Source organism: Euprymna scolopes, chromosome 45 (genome assembly GCF_053919585.1).
Source record: "Euprymna scolopes isolate OS-2025 chromosome 45, ASM5391958v1, whole genome shotgun sequence".
NCBI classification, from domain to species: Eukaryota; Metazoa; Mollusca; class Cephalopoda; order Sepiida; family Sepiolidae; genus Euprymna; species Euprymna scolopes.
In genome coordinates, this window is record NC_136526.1 from 9,331,123 (window position 1) to 9,353,693 (window position 22,571).

The following is a 22,571-nucleotide window of genomic DNA, read 5'->3' on the forward strand; positions in this document are numbered from 1 at the left end:
TCTCGTAGTATATACCAAACGCAAGGACACAGAATAAAAGCAGTTATAAATACTTCTACGAATTTGTTTGAAAAGTCTGTTACTCTTTTCCCCAATCCACGGTAATTTTAAATAAACTGGGCATTTCAAAGGTCCAAACTTTTTAGGAGATTTAAAATCCGCAGCCTTTTTGAAAATACAGTCATCAATAAGGTCAGCAGGATAACCATCACAAGCCACAACATTGCTTAACTTCAGTGATCTAACAGAAACCATCATCCAAAATTGTATTTCTAACCCAATGGCAAAAACAAGTGATAAAAGCAAAATATGCAAATTAAAAAGATAAAATATGCAAATTAAAAAGATAAAATATGCAAATTAAAAAGATAAAATATGCAAATTAAAAAGATAAAATATGCAAATTAAAGATAAAATATGCAAATTAAAAAGATAAAATATGCAAATTAAAAAGATAAAATATGCAAATTAAAGATAAAATATGCAAATTAAAGATAAAATATGCAAATTAAAGATAAAATATGCAAATTAAAGATAAAATATGCAAATTAAAAAGATAAAATATGCAAATTAAAAAGATAAAATATGAGACGCCTTAAATAAGTTCCATACTTTTTTTTTTTTTTTTTTTTTTTTATAAGCATTTAAAATTTAAAATTGTCGTAGACTTTGGAAAATTCAGTATGTTATTGCTATACATCTTATGAGATGACTGACCAATTTTTATGATATCAGGTTCAAATGAACAGCTACAGCAGGAATTGGAATACACCCTACTAAAGTCTGATTCTCACAGCTGGTGAATTAAAAAAAAATGCAATCTGAAAGTGAGGACATTTTCGAAAAACGATATGCAATAAACATGCCGCAGAAACATAAAGAACGCTTCTGACTGCTTTTGGACCATCTTGCATGAATCGAGCGAGCATCAGTTTTTGAGTGACATAAGAGATTCAAGGAAGGCAGGGAGTCTGTGAGGGATAAGAGGTGTGGGAGGAGTAAGGAAGTCAAAACACCAGAGTTGATTGGCCAAATAAAGAATTTCATGAATAAGGATGGTTGTGTGTCTATAGAGACAATAAATACACAGTTTGATGTCAGTGTGGGAACTGTACACACAATTATTTGGAATTGGAACTGAAGATGCACCAGTCCACAACTTCTTCCTTGGCACAGGCTATTTGACCAAGATGGGTATCAAGACAGTTCTCCATTCTATGGTTATAATTGTGGTTATATATTTCAACTAATTTGAATGTTTCGTTGCTTGGCTCGTTGAAATAATGTGCAAATATCGTTGTCGAAATTCTGCCAGGCCTCCTTGTTCTTGGCAGGCGACCTTTTTCTTGACTCCATGCCTAAAGGCGGAGAAATGTCCGCTTGTTGTGCACTGTGGTATGACTCCTGGCTCTGCTCCTCCGTCGATTTACCAGGACTTGCACCTGCACGTTGCTTTTCCCTCTACGCATTTCATCCGTGGATTCTTAAGCCTGGCTGGTTTTTGCACAACTTCTCACAAATGCATTCTTTCGTGTGTGGTTGGGCGTTTCCATTCGAATATATATATATATAGAGTCTGTTTATTATACAAACATTATTGATTACACATGTGCATACATGTTTCAGTGGAGTCTCAATTCAGGGACAACTCTTCATCAGGAATTGAAACGGGTGTCAAGATTACATTGTTTTTTGTTTTTTTTTATAAGATATTTGGGCGCAATCTACATTCTGTCGCAAATTGGGGTGTATACTTCGTGAATATATATATATATATATATATATAAATAATAAATTAATTACAAATAATACGTCCCAAAAAATGTGGGGGCGACTATAATATAAACAAAGGGCAGATAACCTCTCCCTTTAAAGCACTCGGGGAGTCAAAAAAAAAAAACACCATGGAATTATAAAAAAAAAAATAAATCAACAATCTTGTATATGTATCTATCTATCTTATTTTCTCACTCTATTTAAATTTTTATTTCTTTAGATGGAAGATCCGTGCTCGGGTGACTCTCAAATCCCCTATCCGAACGTGGAGTAATTCCAAGGGTGAAGGCAAACTTTTTAGTATGAACGTCCTTGATGAAAGTGGAGAGATCCGTATCACTGGATTCAACGATGCTGTCGATAAATTTTATAATTATGTTGAAGTAAACAAGGTTTGTTGTATTTATTTATTTTATTTTTTTTAATCAAATCATTGGGAGTGGGACTGATTTCTGATTTCTTTCTTTTTTTTCATACTTACATGATAAGGGCTGTCCCCTTTTCATGTAAGTATAAAAATGGAGAATTTAGTTTAAAATGAAAATGAAAAAGCATAGGCGAAATTCGAACCTCGTAATCTAGTTTAGAAATAGATTACGTGTGAGAATTTCAAAATGTAAAACAAATATTTGTTTAGAATATAGATAAATATTTTAAGGAAAGAATGTGAACTCTCAAGTTTGTTATGAAATTTTAAATTGAAAGAATGCAGCTTATAAGATAATGTTTTAACATATTGAATATAGGTTAAAATTCCTTTTGTAGAAATAGGAAAAGTTTTGGACACGTATGTCCAGGACACGTGAAAGAATGCACATGTTTTAACATGTGTATGACGTCATGGAAAATAGAAAGTTCGAGGGATAGAGAAAAACTTTAGAGAGAGCAGTCAGTGAGAAAACTCAGGGGCAGTCAGACGTCTGGAAGCGAGACGTCACTTCAAGGAAAAATGTGAGACTTTGAATTCTTGGTGATGGAACACGGCCGTGTGAAGAATAAACCATCAAGTGTTTTTTGTAAAGCTCGTCTTGTGTCTTATGATTCTTCCAGAAAGGTAAAGTGGAATTGTATTAATATTTGTGTTATATGTCTTTACATACACGTCTCAACATCATCATGTCCGAACTGTTTGAACACTGTGTCCTCACTCAAAGAGCTTTCTTCTCCTTCTAATCTACACAAGCAAAGAAATGAACATTTTCATATATAAGAATCTCTCCTAACAGGAACTATCTCTCTAAGTCTCTCGTACAACAACTTATACAACTTCTCTCTCTCTCTGAGTCTTACAACATCCCTCACTGTAATAAGACTCCTAAGCATCTCTACCTAAGACTCTCAATGAAACCCCTATATAACCCTTATATCGTATGTGTGTGTGTATATATATATATATACTAGCTGACAGCCCGGCATTGCCTGGTCATACAATACACTTAAACATGATATTTTAATTTGTGCAGATTGTGTACATACAGAGTAACCCCCCCCCCCCAAAAAAAAAAAAAAAAAACAGGACATTCAATTGTTTTTCTGGGCATTTTACAGTCAACGGAGAAAAAACGGCCCAAAACCCTAGTGTTTTGATGTGATGTTTTGAATATAATAAACTAGTTATGACCAAAGTCTCCTTTCATTTGGACAAAACACTAAAAATTTAGTTAGGGGCACGTGTTTTTTTTTTGAGGGGGGGGGTTACCATGTATTATTATAAAGAAATGATTTGCAGTGACTTTTAAAGGATACTTCTTTTATTGTAAATTGAACTCTTTTGAAAACTTTCTGGTTTGTTTGCTCAGCTTTTTTGGTTTGTTTTGTTTCCCCCAAAATGTTGGAGAAACCAGCTCCCCATAAAAAGGGGATTATCCAAATTGAATTTGAGGCCTCTAGTGCGACTTTTAGTTTTGAGGAGATAGTTTGAAAATATGGAGAGCGACAGACAGACATACAGACGTTTAAGTATAATAGTAGAGATTTCTGATTTTTTTATATATAACTAGCATTTCAACCCGGTGTTGCCCGGGTGTTTGTATGTATCTGTTGACCCAAAAAAAAAAAGTGGTAGTAGGAAGGAAGACTCGAATCCGTACCGCGAAGGAGGAAAAAAAACCTGACGTCCTTGCGGTTACGACCATCGCCAAACCTTGAAGTGAATTATGTTAACATTTAGGCTAGACAATCATAAGGAGAGGATAACTTTCAAAAATATCGGCGAAAAAGGCGATCCCCCCCCCCTGCAGAAAAATTCCCAGTTGAAGGTGAAGATATTGTTTTTAGCCAGTTTTTCGATATTTGTCATATGAAAGGTCGGACTTTAAAAAACGATACTAATCTTGATAAAATACGTCGCCTCTGTCGAAAGTTTTAGGCAGACATGCAAACATACATACATATATTGGTACCTAAACATTTTCGACCCAAACCGATTAAAAAGCTTGTTCTATCTCTGAATACCCTTTATGTAAAATTTCAAATGTTTAGACCAGAAATTGTCTGAGTAATTTAGTAGAGACCGCAGAGGTCAAATTTTTTAAACTTTGACCCCTATTATAACCCCATAAAATTTATTGTTTTGGGCTCAAATCAAGTTATTAAGTTAGATCCATGTCCAAGGAACCTATATCTAAAATTTCAAGTGTTTAGACCCAAAATTGTCAGAAGAGTTTGGTAGAGTTCTCAAAAGTCAAATCGTTGAACTTTGACCCCTTAATAGCGAAATTTCTGGCCAAAAACCGATCAAATTTCGAGTCTGTAGACTGATAATTAACAGTTATTGTGAATGAAAATGTGCACAGACAGACAGACACACACACGTTCACTTTTATAGATATATAGAATGGAACATGCATAAAGGTGCTGGTGCGATTACAATAGCTAAGAGTAGATGGAGTAAGCCTATGTTACGGTAACATATACTGAGCGGGTTTCTAACAGTATTTTGTATAATTCTTTTAGTTTGTACTCATTTTCCCAAACTTAACTTATTTAGCAGAGGGCCCGCCGCCATTTGTAGGGGGGTTAGGGTTAACCATTTGTAGGGGGGGGGCTGTTTTAATATTATAAAAAAAAACCACAATGTTAAAAGAAATTGGAAAAGCCAAAACAGCGAACAAACGTAAAAGAAAAAAATGTGTAAAAGAGGAAAAAAAGTTTAGGTCGGAAGACAGGCTCGAACTCGAAGCATCGAGGCTAAGGTGGGAAAAAGCCTGACACGTTACCCCTACGCCAAAGAAACATACAATTGAGAACAGATGAAATTAAACCTTTAAAACACTTGCAGGTGGTTTAAATTAACATCGTTTTCAAGGTCAAACATGACGTCATTGTTGTTATGCAGGAAGAGAGAAAATGAAGGAACGATTTTTTCAGCACCCCTCCTTGTAGAAGAGGGTCTAGTTTAGGGTGAAGGAATTAATGTTTTTGGCCAATTTTTCAATATTTGTCGGGCAAAGGTTCAAGCTTTAAAATGATACCTATTTGGCGAAAATCCGTGGTCTGTGTCGAAAGTTTTTGCGGGACATACAAACACACACATACATACATACACACATTTTCGCTTTTATATATATAGACTAGCGGGTGTTTGTAGGTGTGTGTGGTGTTAAATAAAAAAGAAACCGGGGGGAGGGTAGGATCGAACCCGAAGCCCTGAGGCGAAGTTTGAAAATAAAATTGGCCAGCCAGAATGAGTTACTGAAAGATGTTTGAATTTATTTAAGTAAGAACCAAATCGACAGGTGCGCGCCCGGAAGTTGTTGAGCGTTACAACGACGTCAATGACCAGGTTTGTTTGTTATAAACGAAGTAAAAAAAAGAAAACAATGTTAAAACTTAAGGGGGGGTAATCAAAACATCAAAAAAAAAACTAACGTAAGGCAAACGAACGATGAAAACAGAAAAACGAACACGTGAAAAATTGCTTAAATAAGCCTGTTTCGATATTAAAATTTAAAAAATCTGTGGGTACCTAGGTATTTTTGGGTGTGTGGTTGGGGGTGGATAAGCGAAGTAAAAAAATAAAACAGAAAACGAACGTTACGTGAAAAATGGTTTAAATAACACTGGTTCAATATTTAAATTTAAAAAAATCGGAAAAAAAAAAAACACCACGATTCCAACCCAAAACATTTAGATAATGAACCAACTGAGCTAACACGACGTACATGAAATTTAGTCAGTTCTTCAACTATTAAAAGTAAATCAGATCATGACGTCATCTGGCACATGCGTAGAACCGGTCGTTGTCACGAGAGGACCGGTTTTGTTGGAACATAAAATTTAGACTACATCGACATTTGTAGCCCACTTTTATATATATATATATATATATATATATATATATATATATATATAATTTTTTTTTTTTTTTTTTTTTTTTTTTACTAAAAACACAGTGGCAGTTCTACTTGATGAATTTTCGTAAATTTTGGATATATTACCATTTTCTACATGACAATTAGGTACGTGATAATTTTTTTTTAGAATTATAAAATCGATCTGTCGACTCTATTTTAATTTGATTTTTCTTTATTTTCGTTTTTTAAGGGGGGGGGGTGTCAAGAAACAAAGGGAGATAATTCAACAATAATTCATATTTTACTAGATTTTTTTTTTTTTTTTGTAATGCCTAAGAATTTCCATTAATCACTTAAAAATTATTTTCTTTATAAAAATAAAACTATTTGATCAATTTGTGAATTTTGGGGTATAATATTTTTGTTTCGTCACAAGTATGTACATCATACAGATTTTTAAAATTATTTTTATTTATAGGAGGCGGGGATTTTGGACAAGAAATAAATTTTAAAATACTTTTTCACGAATTGTTTTGTTTGTTTATGATTCGCAGGTTTATTACATAAGTCGTGCAAATTTGAAAACTGCCAACAAACAATATTCGAATGTGAACAACAATTACGAAATGACGCTGAATCCGGATTCCGTGATTGAATTGTGCACGGATGAATCAGATTTGCCTACGTGGTCTTTTGATTTCAAGAAACTCAAGGATCTTTCTCAGATGGAACCAGCCAGCATCGTAGGTAAGTATATTTATTTATTTATTTATTTTTTTTTTTTTTTTGAATTTTCTCTTGTTCATCGTCATTTTTTAATTTTTTTTTTTCTGAATTTTCTCTTTTTTTTTTTTGCTATTCTCCTCACAATATGATACTGCAGATTACTTTGTCATCACGTCCAATGGTCTCGACTTAATTTTTATGTTATAATAATAAATGTATCCAAATTTACAAAAAACAATAGGTGAAAAAAAATTATTAAAAGAAAACTTTTTTGAGGAAAATTAATAAGAATAAAATATTTTGCTAAAAAAAATAATAAAATATGAGAGAGTTCCAAACGTAGGTAAATAATCTATCAATATATATATACAAGCGAAAATGTATGTGTGTATGTTTGGATGTCTGCTAAAAACTTTCGACAGACGCGACGAAAATTCACAAACTCGATATCACATCGAAGCTCCATCCTTTGCTCGAAAAATTGGCCAAAAACGTTAACTTTTTCACCCCGAAATCGACAATTTTCGACAGGGGGGGGAGGTGTCAACAAAAACGATCCTCTTGTGACAATGACCGATTCTACGCATGTGTCAGATGACGTCATGACCTGATTTACTTTAAATAGTTGAAAAACCAAACAAATTTCATGTACATCGCGTTAGCTCAGTTGGTTAAGGCCTTGGTTCGTTTTGGGTTTGAATTGTAGTGTGAGATTTTTTTTTGGATTTTTTAAATTTAAATATTGAACCAGTGTTATTTTTTTCACGTAACGTTCGGTTTTCTGCTTTTTTTTTTTTACTTCGCTTATTCTTAGCGACACCCAAAAACACCCGGGTACCCACCGATTTTTTAAAATTTTAATATCGAAACAGGCTTATTCAAGCTATTTTTCACGTGTTCGTTTTTCTGTTTTCATCATTCGTTTGCCTTACGTTAGTTTATTTTTTGTGTCTTTTTTTTTTTCCCCCCGCTTAAGTTTTAACGTCGTTTTCTTTTTTTTTTTACTTCGCTTATAACAAACAAACCTATGTCGTCGTCGTAACGCTCGACGACTTCCGGCCGCGCACATGTCAATTTGGTTCTTAAAAAAATTAAAACATCTAACTCATTCTGGCTAGCCGATTTTATTTTCAAACTTCGCCTCAGGGCTTCACATACTTTGTTTTAACTTATTAAATACATAATTTACTTGGACAATTTCCTACAATGGAGACATTTTTTAAATAGATGCCTAAAAAGAAAAATCAGTTAAGCAGAATTACCATTTTTCTTTTAGTAAGAGTTGTTGTTCTTTAATTGCTTAGTTCATTTATGTACTAATAAAAAAGCCTTTGGCTATAGAACCTAGAAATATTTACAAAAATAATTTGAATACAATGGATTCTGAGCAACGTCGGGTCAATACAGCTGATCTCTAAAATTTGTGCTTATCGTAATGACAACAATATTATAACCATTTTTCATATGACAGGTTAACTTGTGAGGTTGATATCTAAGTAAACAAAGCACAACCTCCAAGAACACAAACTATGACCAAATATATAAATCGACAATACCCTTTCAACCCTCTACCTCATTTCATTATGAAATTGAATTTATTCTGTTAAATTGTACATTGCAAACAAAACTTCCATCCAAAATGCTGCAGCCGAGCAAAATATTACATGAATATTATCACCCTCAAAATATATTCCTTTATGAAGTCAAATTTAGCCATAATGCATTTTGTTTCATTTCTATATCAGTTAGCCACTTAATTATTTTGTTATATCAAACCAAAGTTCTACATTTTTCAAAATCGAGCACCCCCCCCCCCCACCCCTCCGGTTTCTTTTTTATTTAACACCACACACACCTACAAACACCCAGGCAACGATCGCTTAGAACTATTTATATACCCGCTATATAATAATATCTACGATTTGGGGAAAGCGCGTTGCGTCTAGATTTACTTACAGCGACTTTTACAAAGTTATTGCTATTTTGGCTTCTCACGTGTTGATTTTGGCTTTTTCGTATAAAAAGCGAAAATAATTCAAAGCTAACACGGTTCTCGGCATCAGCTTTGATCAATGTGGGCTTAAACTCCTTATATCAAACAATTGCTAGTCCCCTTTCATTTGGGGAGCCGTTTTCCCTCCACTAACCCCCCCCCCCATCTTGGGGAAGCGAAAACTGCCCCGCATTGAAACAAAGTAAACAAACACCAAAAAGCTGTCCCGCATTAAATAAAATACTGCTACGTCATCTCACGGCTATCTGTCAATCAAACCTCTTTCACTCGCTTTATAAGCCTTATTTTAACACTCCAATCAATTTCTCTTACTCCTGGCCTAGACGGTTAAGTGGTTGGAGTTTGTTTCACCTCCGCGTCAAGGCTCCCGGGTTCAATCCCGCCTCCCGACCAAAACTGTTTTTTTTTTTTTTTACATCTTTAAACACCCGGGCAACGTTCTTTTATTTTTTTTTTTTTTACTTCGCTTATTCTTTAGTTTACCCCCATACACACACAGCGTTTTTTTTGTTTTTGTTTTTTTTGTTCCCCATCCTGGATTCTTTTAACATCGTTTCAGGGTTATTACTTAGCCCCCCGTCCCCGGACACACACCTACAAACACCCCCCCCCACTAGTGTGTAACTATTTCCAATTTTTAATAAGTTGTCTTGTTTTTAGCATAATTGAGTTACTTCTCTTCTTATTGTTCCCAAATAAAGAGTGAAAACTCATAATGTGGTAATATTTAAGTACTTTTCCTGCTTTCCATAATAAGTCCAACGCGAACAAGTTTCTGATGAGCCGTTCCACTTAAGTTAACAAATTTACCGAACTTCCATTACTATCGATTACTATATTGTCCTTTTGACTACTGTACACTCTTTAACCCTTATCCTTGAGTGGCCTATCGGCCTTAATAAGTGGTGACGCCTATGTAAAAAAAAAAAAAAACTTCTGACATGCCAATTAAGTAGATGCCAGATGCTTTTAGTTGAAATCGTCACAAAAAGTCAGTAGATACTGTTTTTTTTTGTTTGTTTTTGGCTGCTTGTTTAATGTATTCAAGACATTTAAAAATAAAAATATTGAAAAAAATACATGTATATTGTATATACCCGTTATGGAATTAAGCTTTTGTAAAAAAAAAAAAAAATGGCACTTAATTTGATCAACTATTTTATTTTTCTGCAGAGGAAAATCAAATTCTAATAAAATTGATCGTACCTTGCCATTTCACGAACGAGATGGAGGCGGCCAAGGGAGATAACTCCAATCACCGCTTAGTTTGTCAAAATTTGACAAGATTATTTTGAAACATGAAAAAAAAACTTAAATATGTTAGGGGTTTGTTTCACTTATTTTACAGTTTTTTTTAAAAAATTTTTTTTTATTGTTAATCCCTTTTTCATTTAAAGGCACCCCACTCCTCATCCGTGAAATAAGCAAGATTGTGGAATATGGTCAATCTCATTAAAATTTGATTTTCCTCTGTAAAAAAAAACCTACTTGATCAAGTTAAATGCCATTTTTTTTTTTTTTTTGTATGAAAACTTTTTCATAACGAGTACGTATAATTTAATCTTTTTTTTTTTCTTCAATATTTTCATTTTTTGATGTCTTGAATAAATTAAACAAGTACCCATAAAACAAATAAAAACAATGGTATCTACTGACGTTTTGTGACGATTTCAACTAAAAGCAATTGTATCTACTTAATTGACAGAAGTTCTTAAATATTTTCAATGTCATGATTAAACTTAACACGTGCCTTGGTTTTTGTTTTTTAAAATCAATTTCTTTTCCGAATTTTGCTACTATAGTGGAGCTGTATCATTTTTGTTGCTAAATTTTATTTTTTTTTCAGATTTTAAAAAAATATTTTCATATCTTTCAGAAATGTTAAAACTTTTTTTTTCTACCAAAATTTGCAGTATTTGCTCCTTTTCTTTTTTTTAAATATTATTCCAACATTGTTTTTGTTCTTGTTCTTGATCAGAATTCCCCCATATGTCGAAATTATCATTTCCAATGAAGGTCGGCGTATAAAAACATTACCAACAAAAAAAAAAAAAAAAAAAAAGAAAAATAAGAAAAGACTTATTTTTTTATTTATTTTTTAATTTTTTTAATTGCATTTTCACTCCAAACAACGCTACTACTTGGGACATAAGTTGCAGAGATTTCTATGAAGGGAGTTGAGCAGCAAGATGTCTGTTTACATTACACTTGAACTTCTGCATGTCAGTACAGTCGGGGAAGCAGGAACTCTGAAGGGAATTCCAAAGTTCAGCAGTTCTGTGAAAGAAACTATTAGAGTAGAAGGCTCTCTCGCATCTGGGGATTTCTACAGTGTAGAGGTGGGATTTTGCTGCATGGCTGTAGAAACAAACAAAGTTTTATTAAAAAAAGAAAAAAGTTTGCAACTAGATTTTACTCTCGGCTACAAAGAAAACCAGTACGAAAGGTAAAAAACAGAAAGAAAGACTGGTTGAGTAGGCTTTTCCTTTTTTTTTTTTCTTTTTTTTTTTTTCTTTTTTTTCTTTTTTTTTCTTTTTTTTTTTTCTTTTTTTTTCTTTTTTTTTCTTTTTTTTTTTTCTTTTTTTTTCTTTTTTTTCTTTTTTTTTTCTTTTCTTTTTTTTCTTTTCTTTTTTTTCTTTTTTTTCTTTCTTTTTTTTTTCTTTTTTTTTTTTGTTTTTGTTTTTGTACTATATTTTAGTAAAGTCAGTCGAAAAGAGTTAACTTTGTTCGCAGATATTTTTTACTAATCGACCCGAGAGGACTTTTATTTAAAAAAGACAACATTACAAAGTGTAAACTTAAATTGAAGTTATTAAATTTGAGTTATAATTAGGGCTATGACAAGAGAATATTCTTTTTTATTGTTTTGACTCTCGAGTATATATTACAGTTTCGGTTTTGATTCTAACTGATAACACCTAAATACTTTTTCTTTTACTTTGGAAATCACGGCTCTATCATAATATATACAAAATCTGGACAAATTAAAACATGTTTAAGCATATTTTACAACCAGGCAAAGCCGGACACCCTTGCATATAAGATTTTTATTTTTGTTTCTTTTCAATATACAGGGAAATTCTCAATAAAGTTCCTGAGTGTACAGATGGAATGCTTTTAGATTTATAAGTCACAGATCTGCAAGATTGACAGAAAAAGTTTTCTAAGTCTTGACTGATTTGATCTTTCCTCTTTTTATTCCAGATGTGATAGGTGTCGTCCATCAAGTTGCCGATGTGGCCACAATAGTCGGACGCCAGAGCAACAAAGAATATTCCAAACGAGATTTGCAAATTGCTGACCAATCGGGAATGTCTGTGAGGATGACCATTTGGGGTACAGAGGTATGTGATACGAAAGCATTTTTAAGATTATTTTTTTTTTATTTTTAGATTTTTTTAAAAATTAAAAAAAAAAAATTATTTTTATTATATTAAAAAATTTTCTAAATTAAAAAAATATTTTAATATTTAAAAAAAAAATATTTTAATATTTAAAATAAAAATTTATTTTAATATTTAAAAATTTTTTTTGATATTTAAAAAAAAATTTATTTTGATATTTAAAAAAAATTTATTTTAAGTAAAACTTTTAAAGGATTTCTTTTTTTTTATTTCTTTTTTTTATCGTTTGTACGAGGTTGAGTTGCGTTCACATTTTTTCGTTCCACTGATGTGATGATGCTCTACCCTATTTTCAAAGTAGATCAACTCGACCAGGAACTATGAATAGAATTACGGAAAGTGTTGTAGCAGTCCCTGCTCAATCTCGTAAGACAAAGGATACCCCCTGTAGAGGCAGCTGCATGTGTAATTGTGACAAGGTTTGCGCAATCCCCACCCACACCTCTCCTGAATTGAGTCCAGTGGCAAGGAGAAGTCCAGGCCGACTGGAAACAATGTCAAGATAAGCAGAGAGCACATTCAGCGCCTGGAAGTCCCAAATGGTCACCCATTTAGTACTGGTCAGGTTCAAGATTGCTTCACTTTGGTGATCCAATGAGAAATTCGGACCCAGCCACGAAGCCGTCTCTGACTTCATTAGCAAGGAAAAAAACTGGTCGGCCAATGTTAACAATGGCAATAAACGTAAATATTATTCAAGGAGGATGAGTGATCTTTTAACATCACGATCTGCGCACATGGGCTTAAGTTACCGATTTATTTCATAAATAAATAAATACACACACACACACACTTCACACGTATACGAATACCTTTATTTCTAGTCTTCCATTACCTCTGGTCCTGGATATGACCTAAAACTATATCCAATGGTGAGGCCCCAGCTTGCGGGCTTTGGGGAGTGTGGAGCCACCCTTTAATTGCCATTGCTCTCAAGTCCACTCTGACCCGGAGTGGTAGTACCTGTTAGCGTTCCAACTATGAGTTAAATAGAAACTGACGTGAAAAAAACAATTATATTCTATTAAAAAAAATTTTCTTCAAAATCACTGGGTTCGGCATTAAATAACCTGAAACGGTTGATATGCCATAAAACAAAAACAACCAATCCTCTATCTTGATCCTTATCCCCCCCCCCCATTCATTCCTATATCTAAACATACTCAAATCCGCGCACCTATTGGATCTTATTTATATACAACCAAATCAAATTTTATACAACGTTTGACGGAATCGATAGTTTCATTGCCAACTTTGCCTTTGTATAAGCTGTATCACCTGAAGAGGTCCCTAGTTATTGGTAACTAGCTGACCGAAACATGCTACTGTGTAGCAACATAATACTGCTTATGTAAAAACAAATAGAGTATACCCTGCTCTACTTCGGTATTGAGCACTCTTGTATTAACCTCATTAACCTTCATTGGTTACTTAACCTCTGGAAAACAACCTTTTATATTTATTTATTTATTTATATATACAAGAACCCAAGTTTGCCCAATAATTTATTATGTCAAGTTGTATGAAATTATATTGTTTCTTATAGAAACTCCTAGACTGTGGTACAAAACAACCAAACCAAACACCATGAATAAATATTTGGAGCTATAAAGAACTTGAAGCGTAAAACCTTTTTCCCAAATTACTTTATTCGAGCTAGAAAGCTACTTACACCTGAAAGTATCCTATACCTCTACAAGACCACCATTCGCCCATGTATGGAGTACTGTTGTCAAATTTGGGCTGGTGCATCTGCTACTAGTTCTTCATTCCTGGACAGGGTTCAAAAGAGAGTTGCCAACCTGATAGGTCCTGAAGTGTCATCTAAGCTTCGGCCTCTGCCTGTTCTACAAGTATTTTAATGGTGAATGTTCCGACGAACTACAAGCCCTTGCACCTCTTCGATGAAAATACCCCCAACAATCAGCAAAATCCCACCCCTACACAGTAGAGATCCCTAGATGTAAGCCTTCTACGCTGATAGACTGAGGAACTCCCTTCTGGGTTCCTGCTTTCCCAACTGTATTGACATGCAGAGGTTCAAGCGTAAGGTGATCAGTCATCTTGCTGCTCAACTCCCTACATAGTATTCCTGTAACTTATGTCCCTGATAGTGGCCCTCTACATTCAAAGTGACACTGTGCCTTGTTTGGGGTGAAAATAGAATATAAGAAAAGAAGTAAATAACCCAAAAAGGGTTGATATACCATGAAACAAAACCACCATTTTTGTGAAAAGCTTTTTTTTATTTTGTTTATTTTTTCTTTTAATTTTTTTAGGCGGAAAATTTTGACGGTAGTAAAAACCCTGTGGTTGCCGTGAAAGCTTGTAAATTATCTGACTGGGGAGGTAGGTTGTTTTTGTTTTGTTTTTTGTTTTGTTGTTCATTATTGAGCATTTAAATTTTTTTTTTTTTTTTTTTTTTTTTCAATATTGAGCGTTTAAATTTTTTTTTTTTTTGTTCATTATTGAGCGTTTAAATTTTTTTTTTGTTCATTATTGAGCGTTTAAATTTTTTTTTTTTTTTTTTTTTTCAATATTGAGTGTTTAAATTTTTTTTTCTTTTTTCAATATTGAGCGTTTAAATTTTTTTTTTTTCTTTTTTCAATGTTGAGCATTTAAAATTTATTTTTTTTTTACACAAAATTATCTGACTGGGGAGGTAGGTTGTTTTTTTTTTTGTTTTATTGTTCATTATTGAGCATTTAAAATTTTTCTTTTTTTTTTTTTTACACAAAATATCAAATTATGAACGACAATATCTTTGTTTTTGGATTATTTGTTAAGTTGACTGATATTTGTTGTTGTTTGACCGATAGTGCGAGACTCTTGGACCTTGTCTATGGATAGATGTGTTGGATAGCAGAGGGTTTATATAGTATATGCATATTCATGTACATATATATGTGTGTGTATGTATGTATGTGTATATATATATATATATATATATATATATATATTTGTCTTATCAAATCAACCAGGACCCTCGCTAAAGAGACAGCATAGTCCCAGCAGCTACTGTGTAATTATATATATATATATATGTGAACAAATGATTAATAAAACATGTTAAAAAAACATCTTGAAAAAGAGTTAAAAACATATTTAATTTTAAAAAGGAAGCACAAGATAAGTGGATAGTCCTTAATCCGCGGAGTTTCGAAGAAATACTCTCCTTCTCATCAGAGGGCAGGAATTAGCAAAATGCGGGATCGGATTTTGCATGTAAAAGTATTTAATGAAACCACAAGTAAGTCACAGATCTTACTTGGTTAAAAAAAGGGCGAGGTAAGGAGAATAGGAGGTAAAAGAATAAATAATAATGATAAAAAGATTTCACATGAATGGATAGTCCGGTGAAGGGTAAAAAATCCAAGAATGGGAAAATCCAAACACTGTCGAATTAAAAACTTCCAATCCACAAGTAAGTTCCAAAGGAATCGCGTAACTGGAAGATGGTCCAAAATGATCCAAAAAGCAGAATTCCTTGGAAAAATCACAAATGGAATGAGTTCAAAATCATTAAAAGAAAAGTTCAAATGTGCACAGAAAAAGCACTGGAGAGAATATTTAAAACACGTCTGCCAAGGCCGGACGAATCAAGTAAATATATATATACATATATATATATATATATATGTATATTATCTATGCAACAGTTCTAACATGAAACAATTGACATGAACATATCGAAATAATTGTAGATAAAATAATTTTTCATCAGTTGTAGACAAACATTCATTCTGGCATCTTCACATCTTGGCTGTTGTCGTTCATTATTTTCACTTTTTTTTTCACACAAAATATCAAATTATGAATGACAATATCTATATTATTTGGATTATTTGTTAAGTTGGTGTTTGACCGATAGTGCGAGACCTATTAGGTTTGACACCATACACTTGATTACATTGACTGAACGATAGTGAGAGAATATCCTGATCATTGTTTTGACTCTTGAGTATATATCCAACAGTTAATTAATCGAGAACCACATCACACTATCTAAAAACATAAAATATTAACTGATATATACAGGAGAGTCAAAATAATGAAAAGATTATTCTGTCGTCATAGTCCTAATAACTTTGGGTAGTTTTGTAATAAAGAGACGTAACTCTTGTATACACAATACTGGAAATTCAAACTTGAAAAGTAAAACGAACGCAGCGTAGACCAATCTACAATGGGGGAAACCTATATTATTATAAAACTCAAATGACCTTGTAACGAGTAGTGTAACCCAACATCCGGTTTACGACTTCCAGTCACGCACGCGTACATAAACAAAGAATCGATGCGACAATAAAACGTATTGTTTTACTGTGTACGTTTTCAGCGTTCAAATTGTTTTTGTTTTCGCGTTTAAATATATCAAAATTTGAATTTAACTTTAAGTATTATGGTATCTGTTTAGTATCTATAATTATGGCAAACCACTTATAATTCAATGACTGTTTGTTTTTTTTCAAAAATAAACAATTATAAACAGAACGACTCGTAGAAATCTATTTATATTCTTTTTTTATGATTATATACTTTCATAGAAATGTTTTTGTTATATCACAGAAATCTGTTTTACGTCACAAGTGTCATGCTCATACATTAATTCCTAAGCTAATGTACAATATTGACCCAACGGGTCACGGGTAGTCTAGTAACAATTATGTTTGGTCGGCCAAGTATGTGAATGTTTGTTGACGGACGTATCGTTTTGTATGTAAATAAATACAAACGAAAAAGAGTTTTTATGTCTTCAAATAAATATTTGTGGTGTTTAGTTTGGTTGTTTTGTAGAGGGAAAAAATATTGGTTTTGATTTTTGGTTTTACAGAACATGATTGAGTTTTGCAAAGGGGAAAAAACAATGACATCAATGTCGGATGCATTAAACGTCAGGTTTTTAAGCAGCCTGGTCAGTATTTTTTTTTTTTTTTAGCTGTTCTGATACTACACTTTACATTTTCTGTCCTCAGTTCGTGTGGGAGAAATCCTTCTAGATCGAAAAGTTTTAAATTTTTGTTGCTATCCAGAGTGCTTCTTCTTGTGTAGCTGGACTTTCCCCACATTAAAAACTGATTTTGTGTCTAACTCTGCCTTCGTGGGGAGGCAAGTACATAGGAACAGGTAGGCATTTGTGTTGATGTTGTTGGAATGGAGGGTTAGAGTTCATATAATAGACGATCGTTTTTGTGACTACTTCGAGAATAGAAAAAAAAAATACCTACTTTTGGTTAAGGACCACTAGGTGTATAAGAATTTTTGTAGGAATTTTTGACACCCCTAACACGAAACTGCGAATAAAATATAAAAAAAAAACTTGTAATTTCTCTTTTAAAAGTGGGTTCTTTATTTTCTTTATGGATTATACTTCCAAAATAAACTATTAAAGTTGTTTTAAAAGTAATAGAAATATTTTTTTTTATTTTAAAAAAAAACAGTAATGAATTTTACGAACTCAATATTTTTCAATTTGTAAACTTTAAAAATCTATCAAAATTTTTCTATTGATTCTATTTTTACAATATTTTCAGGGTCAACGTGAAATTTTATGCTCTTTCCAATAAACCGAATATAATATTTTAGACAAACGTTTTTTTTTTTGTATTTTTTAATTCACGCCCCCCCCCATTTTCAAGTGTCTATTAAAAAGTAAATAATTAATTTACTCACCAAAGTTTTATATATCACAAATTGAAGAGCAAACATCAATAAATAATATATTCAAATTTAAAACAAAAAAAAGTAGTGTTTTTTAGAAATTTACCTATAAAGTTCGAAGTTTAAAACCTTTTTTTTTTTAACCACGTTGTTTGATTTTTCTTTTTTTTTTATGAAACCTTGGTCCTTGCTCCTTTAATTGAAAAAAAAAAAAATTAGGGCTTGAATTACATTTTTCGGGTAGTTATAAGCTTGGAAAGACAGAGGGTCGAATAATTCACGCTTCCCATTTTGAAATGTCTATTAAAAAGTAAATAATTAATTTACTCACCATATCACAAATTGAAGAGAAAAGGTCAATAAATAATATATTCAAATTTAAAACAAAGAAAAGTACTGGTTTTTTAGAAATTTACCTGTAAAGTCCGAAGTTTAAAACCTTTAAAAAAAAAAAACACGTTTGTTTTTTTGTTTTTGTTTTTAATGAAACCTTGGTCCTTGCTCCTTTAATTGAAAAAAAAAATTAGGGCTTGAATTACATTTTTTGAGGAGTTATAAGCTTGGAAAGATGGGGTGGAGTTATTCACTATTTTCACGAAATTTCTGACACACCTAATGGGGGGGGTGTATTTTTTTCTGTTTATTTTTTTTAACCACGTTGTTCGTTTTTTCTTTTTTTTTTTTTATGAAACCTTGGTCCTTGCTCCTTTTAATTGAAAAAAAAAATTAGGGCTTGAATTACATTTTTCGGGTAGTTATAAGCTTGGAAAGACACGCCTCCCATTTTGAAATTAAAAAGTAAATAATTATATTATAGTAATAAATATAATAATATATATATTATAATTTACACATCTCCTTCTCGCGATCCATTCTCTAACACTACATCCTTGTTACGGAATCAGGGAAAAAAAGTTTGAATCCTCCCATCACACCTACGTATGCGCTCTTGTTCATTTTGTTTTTGTATTAATATTTTCTTTGTAGGTCGGTCTTTGTCAGTATTATCAAGCAGCCAATTACTTTGTAACCCAGACCTGAGAGAGGCTCACTTTTTGCGTGGCTGGTATGACAGAGAGGGTTGTACGATGGAGTTCAACACCTACGCAAATGAAGGAGGAAGTTCAGGAGGTAAGCTTATTTTCCTTTTTTTTTTTTTTTAATAAATCGTAACAATGAGATTTTTTTTGTTTGCATTTGTACAGTTTGTTTAATCAAGACATGAAAAAATGAAAATATTGAAAAAAGGTTATATTGTATGTATCCGTTTTGGATCTCTGAAAAAAAAATTTCACTTTGAGTGAGTAGTGTTTTTTTTTTTTTTTTTTTTTTTACAGCAGAAAAACACGTTCTTATGACAGCGCATTGATGGTAGCCACCTTTGAATTTTTTGAATGCCCCACGGGGAGATAACTCGGTTTAAAGCATCCCCATCTTTAATTCTAGCTTTTCTTCCTAAAAATCGAACATTTTGCTCGGTATCATAACAAATTGTTTTTTCGCTGTAAAAAAAAAAAAAACTACTTGATCAAATTAAATGAAATTTTTTCCAGAGAACTTCATTCCATAACGGATACGTACAACATAAACTTTTTTTGATATTTTCATTTTTTAATGTCTTGATTAAACTGTACAAATACCGATTTTCATATATGGTGGCTTGAATTAAAGTAAAATGCAAAAGTCAACTGTCATACTTCAATTGTGCTCTGAACAGAAACATTCATTTTTAATGCTCTCCTATCATATCAGAGAACCTGCTGTCGATTTTATATGCTTGGTCTTTTGGCGTGGATAGTAATAAAACTTCTCAAATCCATGTGATGTTAGGCGGTATAAGGGTGTTAACTTTAGTCAAAATAGCCTTGTTTCTTCTTTAATCAGATTTTCTTGATTACACTATGTAACAATTTTTTTACTTTTTGAATGTTTTTTAAATTTTTACAACTGATTTGGGGTATTTTTGCTGAATTAGAAAATGGCATCCGTTTCTCTCCAAGTCATGTTTTTGTGCTAAATTGATTTGAAAAAAAAAAAAAGAAAAAAATCAGGTCTTGCGACAAAATTGACTCCATTTTTTTTTTTTTTTTTTTTTTTTTTTTTTGGCAAAGCCTGGCACAAGTGAAGCCGTTACTATCCTTGTCCAGAGGCTTGGTGAACTGCTTGATTAAGTTGAGTTTGATCTGCAGCAATGGGGAGAGTATTCTCTCCTCTGTCGATGACGATCTTTTCTTTGTAGGGCAACAATTCCTTCCACAAAGTCTGGTACATTTTCGTGATTGTAAGATTTCAAGATTTTATGACTTCAAACTGATCCATTTTTTAACATGATCACCCTTTAAAACTATCAGAGCTGAATATTTTTTGTCATTAAAATCATTTCCAATCAAAACATGGTATTTTACCCTCACCACCTTCTTCTAAAATTCTCCACACCTGAGCACATGTGAACAAAAATGTAAAAACATGTGGCCATAGCTAAAAAAACAAACAAACATGTGGCCATAACTATTAAAAAAAAACATGTGGCCATGGCAACAAAAAACATGTGGCCATGGCAAAAAAAAACCATGTGGCCATGGGAACAAAAACCATGTAGCCATAACTATATAAAAACCATGTGGCCATAACTATATAAAAAAACATGTGGCCATAACTATATAAAAAAACACGTGGCCATGGCAACAAAAAGCATGTGGCCATAACTATAAAAAAAGCATGTGGCCATGGCAACAAAAAAACATGTGGCCATAGCTAAAAAAAAACATGTGGCCATAGCTCAAAAAACATGTGGCCATAGCTCAAAAGCTTGACCTGATTGAGCAAAACGAATGTGATTTTTTTGATTCAGCGCATAAGATTCGTCCTAAAAAACGCAGACAGCAAATTTGTTGTTGTTACTTTATATACTTATATTATCTATACTTATATACTTCGATTGTGCTGTTAACAGAAATATTCATTTAGAACGTGTCCGTATCATAATAAAACTTCTCAAATCCACTTGTGATGTTAGGCTGTATAAGGGTGTTAACTTCAGTCAAAACAACCCGTTCCTTCTTTAATCAGATTTTTTTTCGATTATCGATACTTATCGAAGATTCCGATATAAAACCGATCTTAAAAACACTGCCAGGCACATGAAGTACATTTGTGTAAAAATATCATAAAAATCTGCCCAGCAATTACGGAGTTCATAGGGAATGAACTCGCACACAGTTTGTTTTATATAGTACGAGAGATATTGTTTGAATATATCAAGCATGAAATATAATTTTCACCATTTTCATTGAACGGACACGTTTCAGAAATATCTGTTACTAAAAAAATGTTTTTAGTTTTCATTTAGAAGCATAAATTTTGTGTATATTATTTTTTAATTGGAATTAACTGAGATGAGTTTTATTTATTGCGTAGCATTATCCAATTCGGTACGGACCCGACTATGGAAGATCAGATAATAAATAAACATGAATTTATAAGACCCAAAAATTCAACCTTGATCGCCCTTCGGGGCCCATAATAGAGATGTTGAATCTCTACGGTTCCAGGTGATGATTGTCTGAAGATAGCGGTTTCAATCCTACCCAAAGCCGGCCAGAGGCTTACTTGGCCAAAAACATTGTGAGACGACAACAACTATGGAAGGCAGTAATTGCAGTGGATGCAGTCAGGAGAGTTGGCCGAAACGTCGTGAAACAACTAAGAAAAAAAAAAATAAATGAAAAAAAAATAAATAAAATTTAAAAAATTAATGAATTTTGTGTTTGTCTTTCAGGATCTGGAAGTAATTGGAAAACGTTCGCTCAAGCCAAGAGCGATAACCTTGGTATTGATAAACCCGATTACTACACCGCTAAAGCTATGGTCATGTTCGTTCGAAAAGAAAACTCTATGTACATGGTAAGTAAGGGTTTGTGTATCTGTTTTCGTGTTTGAAAAGGAAAATACTTGCATTCCTGTAAAATTGGGCAACGGAAAAGGACCATTTTTGCCAGCTAGGAATAAAAGGGAAATTATTGAAAATTAATTTGATCCCGGTTCTTGCGGAAGAGGACTCCCAAATCCCCCACCCTAATTAAAATATATTAATATACTAATTGTTCTGTTTTGAGATCTCGAATGTGGAAATTTTTCGGTTGAAATCGAGAATCTGCACAAAATTTTGGTTAGAAGTCACATCGACCGAAACATTAACTGTTCTGAAAAGCCGTTAGTGAAATTGAAAAATATATTAATGAATAAAATTAGAAAACAATTATAGACAGTCCGAAAGTTGTCGACAGAGTCCGCACAATGGATCAAATTTCCAAAGTATGCACGTAACTGGACTTTGCTGGGTATGAACAAAGAAGCTTTGGTGATAGCAGAAATTATAGAGAGTACCTATTTACAATGCCTCCCCACGGGCCAGAGTTAGGCACCAGTGTTGTTTTTTTAACGCGGAGAAAACGGACAAAAAAAAAAGTCTCCATCATGAAGGATTGCTCCTCCACTGATAGAGAACAAGAAATTGAAGTGCAGCATCTGAAGAACAAATACTACACTTTGATCTTTGCCCGAAGGCAGAAATTAGAGAGTAGCGAGTGGAGACATGGTGCTCAAATTAGTTAAATCAGCCGATGCTTAATAATAAGGTTACACTCTATTGTGACACGAAACGGGGGAAAATGCAAAAACTGTTGTATAATTTTG

The 22,571-nt window shown here is 32.7% G+C and overlaps 1 protein-coding gene across 1 annotated transcript in view; it reads left to right on the forward strand.

The window, feature by feature from the left end:
- LOC145269234 (replication protein A 70 kDa DNA-binding subunit-like) overlaps positions 1-22,571 on the forward strand; it is a 62,754-nt gene that overhangs the window by 31,202 nt on the left and 8,981 nt on the right. The window contains exons 9-14 of the mRNA XM_080124856.1: positions 1,997-2,168; positions 6,626-6,818; positions 12,016-12,155; positions 14,495-14,564; positions 18,864-19,007; positions 21,655-21,779. Coding sequence (XP_079980982.1) covers positions 1,997-2,168; positions 6,626-6,818; positions 12,016-12,155; positions 14,495-14,564; positions 18,864-19,007; positions 21,655-21,779 — 844 coding nt within the window. The remainder of the gene's footprint in view (positions 1-1,996; positions 2,169-6,625; positions 6,819-12,015; positions 12,156-14,494; positions 14,565-18,863; positions 19,008-21,654; positions 21,780-22,571) is intronic.